This window comes from Arachis ipaensis, chromosome B4 (genome assembly GCF_059453495.1).
Source record: "Arachis ipaensis isolate K30076 ecotype BB chromosome B4, ASM5945349v1, whole genome shotgun sequence".
In the NCBI taxonomy this organism is placed as follows: domain Eukaryota; kingdom Viridiplantae; phylum Streptophyta; class Magnoliopsida; order Fabales; family Fabaceae; genus Arachis; species Arachis ipaensis.
Genome location: NC_142439.1, coordinates 9,931,683 through 9,941,356, shown reverse-complemented (window position 1 = coordinate 9,941,356; position 9,674 = coordinate 9,931,683). Strand labels below are relative to the sequence as shown.

Below are 9,674 nucleotides of genomic sequence, written 5' to 3'. Positions count from 1 at the left end.
AAGCTTGCGAGCACAAAGCCAGGATCGGGTAACCGGTCGCTCATCCAGGGCATGGTGAAGGAACCAACGGTCGCCCTCCACCTGACGGAGTCGAGCCCCTCATGGCTGGATCCCATTACCAACTTCCTGGAACTCGGCAAGTTACCTGAAGATGAGAAGGCGGCCAAAGCTTTAAGAAGGGAGGCGGCTAGATACGCAATCATACAGGGACAACTATTTAAAAAGGGACTCAGCCAGCCCCTATTGAAGTGTTTGCACCCCGACCAAACGGACTACGTGCTTAGAGAAGTCCACGAAGGGTGTTGCGGACATCACATCGGGGGCAAAGCCCTAGCAAGGAAGCTCATCCGAGTAGGATACTACTGGCCAACAATGATGAAGGACTCGAAGGAATTTGTCACAAAATGCACAAAGTGTCAACAAAACGCCAACTTCCACAAGGCACCAGCCTCCGAGCTAAGCTCTCTAACGACTACACGTCCTTTTTCACAATGGGGAGTCGACCTCCTGGGACCTTTCCCGGTCGGCCCAGGACAAGTCAAATACCTCATTGTAGCCATTGACTACTATACCAAATGGGTAGAGGCTGAACCACTAGCCACGATATCGTCCTCCAACTGCCGGAAGTTCATGTGGAGGCAGGTGATAACCCGTTTCGGCATCCCAGAGGTCGTTATCTCGGACAATGGGACCCAGTTCACCGGCAAGAAGTTCATGGAATTCCTCTCTGGCCTGGGGATAAAGCAAAAGTTCTCCTCAGTAGAACACCCCCAAACAAACGGACAGGTAGAGGCCGCAAACAAAGTCATCCTTCTTGGTCTAAAGAAGCGCCTAGACAGTAAGAAGGGAAACTGGGCCGACGAACTCCCCTCCGTCTTATGGTCCTACCGGACAACCGAGCAAAGCGCCACGGGGGAAACCCCCTTTCGCCTAACCTATGGGGTCGACGCGGTAATACCAGTCGAAATCGGCGAACCAAGCCCCCGACTACTCCTCGCGGGCATGAGCGAAGCGGTTGAGAAAGACCTGATCGAAGAAACAAGGGAGATGGCTCACCTAACAGAAACGGCGCTGAAACAAAGAATAGCCCTGCGTTACAACGCAAAAGTCCTCAAACGAGACTTCGAAGAAGGGGACCTCGTCCTGCGACGCAACGACATCGGCGTCCCGACCCCAGGAGAAGGCAAGCTGGCGGTAAATTGGGAAGGCCCCTACAGGGTAAGGGAGGTACTCGGCAAGGGCGCTTACAAACTCGAAAAACTTGACGGCAAGGAAATACCCAGAACATGGAACGCAAGCAACCTAAAGAGGTTCTACTCCTGACCCACCGGCTCACCGACCAGGGAGCCTAGCCAGATAGTTAGTATTCGCCCCATCCACATGTTAATTCAACTTGTTTACTTACTTTGTTAAATACTTACCCAACTGACGAGTAATTTTCACTTGTTCAAATTTTTTACTTGTTAAAACTTTCTTACTTGATATCTGTTCCTCGTGACCAAAATCTAAAACGGCACCCCGGGACGGATCACCCCGGGAGCCAGACGGCTCATAGGCCTCAACCAATTCGACGACTACGCGACCGAATCGGTCCGAACTGCTACCAAATGCGAAAACGGCAAGACGGGCACAAGATATAAGCCCGCCCAGAATAAACGATAACACGAAAACGACAACACGACAAACTAATGAGACAAGCAAAAATCATAGCAATCAAACGACGATAACTTATAAAGCGTCAAAATACGGAACGGACAAGTAAAATTGTTCAAGGCAAACAAAACGACAAAGTATCAACAGGTTGTTCAACAAATGCATTACAAAATATCCTAAGTTACGAGACTTCACTTCCTCGGCATATCGACAATTTTCCCGTCCTGGATAGTCTTGAAAACACCAATTGACGACGTCTCGAAATCAGGAGCAGCAATCTTCAGCTGGGCCTTCAGGGCATCTTCGGTCATTAAGATGGAATTCTTCCCTTGCTCCTTGGCCACCTTAAGCTTCTTCTTAAGATCAACGGCCTCTGCCTTAGCGGCTTTCGCCTCCGAGATGGCCTGCTCCCGCTCCTTTTCCAAAGCGACAACTCGACCCTGAGCGGCGTTCAGTTGATTTTCCAATGTCATCTCACGCTCAAGAAGCCGAGCCACGGTCTCATCGGACGCCTTCAGCCTCTCCGCAACAAACGACGACTTCTCCTCAGCAGCATTAAGCTTTCCCCCCATCTCGGACAGCTGACCCTGGAGGAGCTCAACTTGAGCCTTAAAGTCATTATTCGCCTTAACAGAAGACTCAAGCTTCCTCCGAAGCGCCTCCATACCAGATAGCTCAAACTCGGCCTTCCGAGCTATCACAGCCCCACGAAGCAAGGTGCGATACATCCACCTCGCCTGCCCGGACAGCTCGGTTGCATGAAAATGCTCTTCTGTCCCGGGTATCAGCTGGGAGTCAATGAACTTGGAAGCATCAAAATTCCTCTCCATTACGGTTAGGACCCCCTCCGGGCTGGAAGACATCTTTCGTTTCTTAGGAGTGTGGATAAGCTCCACGTCGCTATCCGGATGAGGGGAGAGGGTCGCCTTCCCGTCAGCAGGTCCCTCCTCATGGGTAGGGGAAGCTTGACCCCCTAAGCCCTGCTTTCCCGACGTCTCGGTATCCTGGGCAGGGGAAGCCTGTCCCTCCTTTTCCCCTGACGGACCCTCCGACTTGCAGGCGTCCTTCTCTTCGGCATTCTCATCATCACTAGCCTCAAAAAAGGTCTTCATCAGATTCTCGAGACCGGTCACGGTGGCAGACATTTCCACTGCGAATAAACAACAATAACGTTAGTCGTCAAACCGGAAATAAGAAGAACAACGACAAAGGAACATAAACAAACAAGAAAAGCAACTCACGAATATAGCTTCGACCGGCCTCCCGTTCACCCATAAGAAGGTGGGGGTTCACAGGATTCTTTTCAAAGATAGCAAGAAGAACGTTCGCTATCTGCTTATCTACAGCCGACAACCTCTTGTACGACACTTTCACAAAAGGATTCGACCCCGCGCCGAAGCTCCAGTAAGTCTGGATAAGGCGCTCCCCCTCTAACGACAACCAGAAGGGGTGGCGACCCTTGACGGGACGAACCTTGAAATACTTATCCTTAAAACCATGGTAGGAATCCTCAAAAAGGCTAAAAATCTTCCTACCCTGGGCAGCACGGAAAGAAAGAAACCCTTTTCTTGCTTTCCCCTGTTTGGAGGGGTTGGTAAGGTTGAAATAAAAGAGAAAAACGTCCACCGACGCCGGCAGCTCTAAGTACTCGCAGACCATCTCGAAGCAGCGGATCGAAGCCCAGCTGTTCGGATGAAGTTGAGACGGGGGGACGGATATCCGGTTCAGCAGCGCCATTTGAAAATCGGAGAACGGTATCCGAACACCAACTTGTGTGAACATGGATTTATAAAACCAGATCCAATCGGAGACGCGGGGAGAATGAAAATTGAGCTCATAAATACGCTCATGAGGAAGCGGGACAATGGCCTCGTAGTTGGCCTCCTCGTCAGTACCCCCACACAAGTAGCCGGCCTGCCGGAACTCCGTCAGTTCCCCCAAGTCCATCTGGTTGGGTGAACTCCTTATATCGTCAGTCACCCAAGCATACGGGTCGTAAGCCGCAGCAGATCCGGAAGATCGGGAGACAACGCGAGGCATACCTACAGCGGGGTACCACTCCGTTAGTCTATGAGGTCGGGAGCCTGAAAAATTCTCAGAAACTACACCTTTTCAACTCAATCATAACCAGATACAACTAAAAACTACATCCTACCTCACAAACCACCCAAAAAAGCCTATCCTGGAATGGTACCCCTTCCCTAACTCACCTAACCCAACACTGGAAAAACCTCTTAACAAAAATAAAACCAGCCATGCAGTAGATGCAAACAACAAATCACACAACAACAGAGCATAACGCAGATACCAGAAGAAAGAAACCAGAAGGTTACCTAGAAAGATGAAGGAAATCTGGGCTGCAAGTTGAAGCAGGAAGGAGTTCGCGCAGAAAACTTTGGATGTTAGGGAAAGAAGAAGTTGGAAATGATAAGAGTGGGGGGTGGATAGGGAGAAAACTGTTTAAAAACCACCCCCAAAAGCGCGAAAGGAAGCAGGGGCAAGATAGTCTTTGCGCACGGGTTTTTTCAAATCATTATGAGCATTAAATGCCCAGCACGGAGAACGAAACGGCAAACAGACGCCACAGCAGATCAAGAGACACGCGCACAAGAGACGCGTCCCTCCCACGATCAGCCGACCCAACGACAACGCACGAGTGTAAACATCATGCGCCACCAATGGCCCCCACGGCCATCGCTGACGCGTCGGGGGCACTGTTACGGCCTGGCCCAAAACTCACGCGGGTCAACTCGACCCGAGTTCTCGCCGGACCAATGGGGCGTCCTCCACCCGACCCGGACACGCGTCCCGTACGGCTTGCACACAGCCGTGGGACAACACCTTTGAGAGTATGGGCCTGCCCATTGGAAGGGCCCACCACTGACATGTATATAAGGGGGAGACTGGCTCTCCCCCCAAGGTACGTCACATTCACACATCATTTCCTCTCCGCCTGCACATATTCTGACAAGGGCGTCGGAGTGTCTTTGCAGGTGGCACCCCCCTTCTCCATCAGAAGTGCTCGGGACCTCGCTCACCCGGAACCAGGGAACCACGACCAGACGAGCTTCTCCACCATCCGAAGCGTTGACCTCAGGGTCCTAACCCGAACCGTCCGGTACCCGACCTACCGAACATATATTAATAAATTAATGTTTCATTAAAAATACTTATTATCTTTCATTTTTTAAAGTTTTACTGTAGAATAAGAATCTATTTTTATTATTATATAAAAGTTAATACTAATTCTTTGTATATTGAATTTAAATCATATTTTTTTTAATGATGTTATATTATTAATTTTGATTACTTGATAAAATTTAAAAATTAACCAATTAAATTTTAGTACAATATTTTAAAAAAGGTTAACACCACAACTCCTATAATTAATTGATTTATTACATATTATTATTCAAAGAAAATATAAAATATTAATTAAATGTAGATTCAAAATTAAATTAAAAATTTTAGTTCAAAGTGCTATAATTTTTATATTATTTGATAGAGAAGCAAAAAATTATTAAACTCAATTGTCTTAAATCTAATTACATTCCAAAATAATAATAACACTGAAGCACCATCTTAATTGAAAAATTTATACAACTTCACAGTGATATTTGAAATTAAAGTAAATAATTTTAATTTTAAAAAATACTCTCAATAATATATTTTTATCAAGATATTTTATCAAGATTAAGGAAAAAGAAAAGTAAACAAAATCAAGACAAAGATAAAAAATATATATACAAAGATAAAAAAAAAGATAATAAAAAATACATATATGTCAATAATTCATAAAAAATATGTCTTCACAATAATATATGACAAAAAAAAAAACAACTTTAACAATAATCAAAAATAGAAAAAAAAAGATAAATACCATATAAAAAGACTAAGTCTATTAATTAAAATAAATACAAAAAATTTTTGTACAATCATTTTTGTATTAAAAAATATTTAATTAAAAAATATATCAAATTTAATATCAATTTGTGTATATTTTAATTAATATTTAAATACAATAATATTTATTAAAATATATTTTATATTTTTATTAATTTACCGAGTTACTCTAGTAGTAAATATAGAAATAACATCACGTGACCTGGATGGTCTCTTATCCACCCCCAAAAGAGCGATAACAGAAACTGAAAGAAGCCAAAGAAACCAATAAGAGCACTCCACGTGAACATCTTCACCTTATCCACTATCCGTATCCAGCACCACCCACCACCAATCTTCCATTTCCAAATCTAAAAACCTTCCCTCACCACACTCCTTCTTCACACACTCCACACTCCCAACAACCACAACAACCATGTCTCTCACAATCCCCACTAACTACCTCTCCAAGCCCTCCCTCAAACCCTTCCTCACAAAACCTAAATCCACCACCATAATATGCAGCTCCACCGCGCCAACACCCTCCTCCGCCGCTAACAACAGCACCGACACCGCCGACTCCAAGCTGAAGGCTTTCTCCGCCGCCTTAGCCCTCTCGTCGATCCTCCTCTCCGCTCCCCTCCCCGCCGCCGCCGACATCTCCGGCCTCACTCCCTGCAAGGAGTCGAAGCAATTCGCGAAGCGGCAGAAGCAGTCGATCAAGAAGCTCGAATCATCGCTGAAGAACTACGCGCCGGACAGCGCTCCGGCGCTGGCGATAAAGGCGACGATTGAGAAGACGAAGAGAAGGTTCGAGAACTACGGGAAGCAGGGGCTGCTGTGCGGTTCGGACGGGCTTCCGCATCTGATAGTGAGCGGAGATCAGAGGCACTGGGGAGAGTTCATAACTCCGGGGATCCTGTTCTTGTACATCGCCGGGTGGATCGGGTGGGTTGGAAGAAGCTACCTGATTGCGATTAGGGACGATAAGAAGCCGACTCAGAAGGAGATAATCATCGACGTGCCACTCGCCACTCGCTTGGTTTTCCGGGGATTCAGTTGGCCCATTGCTGCTTACAGAGAACTCGTGACGGGCGAACTTATCGCCAAGGATGTCTAACTCAACAAACAAGGTATCTATCTCTTTCCTTCTTCTTAGATGATTTAATTATGTGTTACTAAGCAACATGTGCATCAATATTTAATTAATTTGTTGTAGTTTGATTGTTCGTGGTTATCAGGGAATCGAGGAAGGTGCTCTTAAAATGATATAACTCTGTTTGATGGCGGAAATTTGGTGGTGATGATGGTGGAATATTTATTATGCACACCTCTGTTGTAAATTTGAATTAGTTGTTTGTGGTGAATGTACCGAACGTAAACCACAATGAAAAATTGATGAGTTTTTGTTCTTTATGAGCTCTATTTTTATTGTATTCTAAAAGATATCAAAATGTTGAATGCATAACAACTATCAAGTTAGAGTAATCTGATCTTGCATGCTATTAAAATAGAATTTCGCTGAATTGAACATAATAAGTCATTCATCTTCCTACTAAGCCAAGTTAAAACTTAGTCTCTACACTAAACCCAATTAACTAGCAATACTAATTAGAATTTATCTAAGAACACCGAAAGCATCACAGCCGAAAATATAAACATAACCCATAAGCAAACAATAGCAACAATCAAGAGATGATAATATTGCAATCTAAATCCCGTAGCACTTGGATAATGAAAATTCCCTTGAGCTCCCAATGAATACAATCGCTGAATTCCATAAACATCATCAACAACAAACGCTCTCTTGTTTTTAAGAGGAGCAATCAACGGATACATGATAGCATCTTCATCGTTACTGTGTTTAAGTCCAAGAATATGCCCAATTTCATGCATTGCAACCCAAACCAAATCATACGTGTCACCGGTATGAATATTCTTATCTTCTTGTATTGGATCCTTAATGCTCCAACCCTTATCTGCATTAACATGGAGCCTTCCATCAATTGGCGGATAAGCGTGGGCAACAATGGTGTTGTTGAAGGTCACGCCATCGCCGTGCTCGCCACTGTAGAAACCAATCGTGATGTCGGAGTATCCCCGAGTCTCCTTGAATGTGAAGGGTGAAACATTTGACCATTTTGAAAATGCTAGTTTGAAGGCTTCTCTCACAGTCTCTTGTGGCACAACCGAAACACCTGACGTTCAGTGACACATCCAAAAACTTGTTACATCAGAAACAGAGTAAAAATAATAAATTTTATACTATTGTGCATAACTTTTAAGCAAGGTTCTAAAAACCAAAACCAAATCAATAGAATTAGTATGAGTTTGGATTGTAGTTTGTCAAACTGAAGTTTGAATAAAAGTGATTTTATAGAATTAATTTTAAGTAGAAATAAGTTTGTATCAACATAATTTATGTTTGACAATTCTATACCAAAATTAATTTTAATAAAATAAATATTATTTAAGTTAGAGTCACTTTTAGATAAGTAATTACTAAAAAGAACATGATATTAAATTATATTATTTTTTATGCATGTTTATTTTTTTATAATTTTTTTTAATATATTTTTTATATAGTATATTTTTAGTATTCTTTTTTAGTATGTTATAATTTTTTACTATTATTATTTATAGTTAATTTTTTTTGTTTAATTTACTTTACCTAATGAGATCAATAAATTATATTATAAAAAAATAATAATAAATATAATATACAAAAATCACAATTATAAAAATGTATAATGTCAAACAAAAAATTAATAAAAAATAAAAATAAAAAATAATAGAAAAAATTCATATAAAAAGAAATAATAAAAATTTCATAAATAATACAATAACATAAGAATAAAGTTGGTAAAAAAAAATAAATATTAAATATTAATAGCTAAAAACCCGTTAGTAGAAGCTAAGAATTTTTGCTTCTTGTAAGTGTGGTTTTAAATGCAAAATCACTTGTGCGTTAATGAAAAAAAAAAAAATGAGCCAAACCAACTATGGAAGCTTTCAAGAAGCTGAAAGTGTTTTTCTCTTTCTAACGTGTCTAGAAGTTCAAAGATTCAACCGCAGTTTAATAAAAATTGAACGATATAATAAAAAATATATAAGAACTGTAGGTGGGGTTTCTCTTAAGAAGCAAAATATGTATATTATTATTTGTAACTAACCTGATGGGTCAAAACTATAGGTGAGGTTTCTCTTATTATTAGGCCATGAAGGGGCATCTTCAATGAATGCATACTTTGATGTAACCTTCAGTAGGTTAGTAGAGAGACCACGAAGGTGACGGTGATGGTGATGGTGATGATCAGGGATACCACACCTTGGCATTGACATAAATTTTTTGGTTTGCGAATCCAGTTTTCCAGAGACTTCTAGATTGTAGTATTTTTGGAACTTCTTGATTGCTCCCTCAAAATCAGCATGGTCTTGTTCTTGTAGGTATCCAAATTCCTTTAGATACCTTCTAACTCCAGCAACTGCTTCAACATCTAGTTTTGATTTCTGATTATCAATGGAATCAAAGTTTGGTTGCGAGTGAATATTATTATCGCCTGATGATCTTAGGATTCTGGAGTGAACATTCAAAGGGTTTGCTAGGAGAACCAGGAGGAGAAGGATCATGCGGAAAAGATAAGACATTATTGTAACTTTAGATTAACAAGAAACAAATTTATTAAACAATGGATAATATAGGTAGTTTAATTATGTATAGAGGATTAGTTAATGGGCCTTATATATATATATAGAGTGAAATACAAGTTTTAATAATCTAATTAGTTATTACAGTTATGATCTTATTATTATGATTTATGATTTATGATATGATATGATGTTATCCAATTGAAAGTTTTAGTTCGTTTAAATTTTTTTAAAGATAAAATTTTTGAAAGATATGCGCATTTTATAGTAGAATGTACTCGATCATTTAAAAAAAATTACCTATTTCTAATTCAAATTACAGTATTTGCTTTAAATGCTTTTGAATTTTGATTCAATTGCAGAGTTAATTACTTGAGTTCAACTAAAGAATCGGTTTTTGTATTTAATATTAGTCAACTTTTTTAAATTGTTTCTTATATTAAATTTTAAATTTTAAACTCCAACTCTTAAATGTAATATAAGAGTTAAAA

At 41.1% G+C, this 9,674-nt stretch overlaps 3 protein-coding genes across 4 annotated transcripts; 1 reads left to right on the top strand and 2 right to left on the bottom strand.

Annotated features, from left to right (window-relative positions):
* Positions 1–1,844: 1,844 nt before the first annotated feature.
* Positions 1,845–3,693, bottom strand: LOC148566630 (uncharacterized). Its single transcript, XM_088483766.1, has 2 exons — positions 2,895–3,693; positions 1,845–2,803 (listed from the first exon to the last, which is right to left on the bottom strand). The coding sequence occupies exons 1-2, from the start codon at positions 3,691–3,693 to the stop codon at positions 1,845–1,847; spliced, it is 1,758 nt and encodes a 585-aa protein (XP_088339892.1).
* Positions 3,694–5,759: 2,066 nt separating this feature from the next.
* Positions 5,760–6,951, top strand: LOC107638816 (photosystem I reaction center subunit III, chloroplastic). Of its 2 annotated transcripts, none has more exons than XM_016342215.3 (2): positions 5,760–6,668; positions 6,777–6,951. In XM_016342215.3, exon 1 carries the CDS (start codon positions 5,972–5,974, stop codon positions 6,653–6,655), a length of 684 nt encoding a protein of 227 aa, XP_016197701.1. In that variant the 5' UTR covers positions 5,760–5,971; the 3' UTR covers positions 6,656–6,668; positions 6,777–6,951. The 2 variants fall into 2 exon arrangements, with proteins under 2 accessions (XP_016197701.1, XP_016197702.1); XM_016342216.3 differs by having other exon boundaries at positions 6,755–6,951.
* A 138-nt stretch (positions 6,952–7,089) lies between these two features.
* LOC107635993 (metalloendoproteinase 1-like) lies at positions 7,090–9,183 on the bottom strand. Its single transcript, XM_021122324.2, has 2 exons — positions 8,709–9,183; positions 7,090–7,733 (listed from the first exon to the last, which is right to left on the bottom strand). Exons 1-2 carry the CDS (start codon positions 9,181–9,183, stop codon positions 7,147–7,149), a joined length of 1,062 nt encoding a protein of 353 aa, XP_020977983.1. The 3' UTR covers positions 7,090–7,146.
* Between the last annotated feature and the right edge of the window lie 491 nt (positions 9,184–9,674).

Excerpts from the sequence above, each read along its gene's own strand:
- LOC148566630 (XM_088483766.1), bottom strand. The coding sequence starts at position 3,693 with ATGCCTCGCGTTGTCTCCCGATCTTCCGGATCTGCTGCGGCTTACGAC. Across the intron at positions 2,804-2,894 it reads GGCCGGTCGAAGCTATATTC|TGGAAATGTCTGCCACCGTG; the intron begins GTGAGTTGCTTT and ends GTTTATTCGCAG.
- LOC107638816 (XM_016342215.3), top strand. The coding sequence starts at position 5,972 with ATGTCTCTCACAATCCCCACTAACTACCTCTCCAAGCCCTCCCTCAAA.
- LOC107635993 (XM_021122324.2), bottom strand. The coding sequence starts at position 9,183 with ATGTCTTATCTTTTCCGCATGATCCTTCTCCTCCTGGTTCTCCTAGCA. Across the intron at positions 7,734-8,708 it reads CTATAGTTTTGACCCATCAG|GTGTTTCGGTTGTGCCACAA; the intron begins GTTAGTTACAAA and ends ACTGAACGTCAG.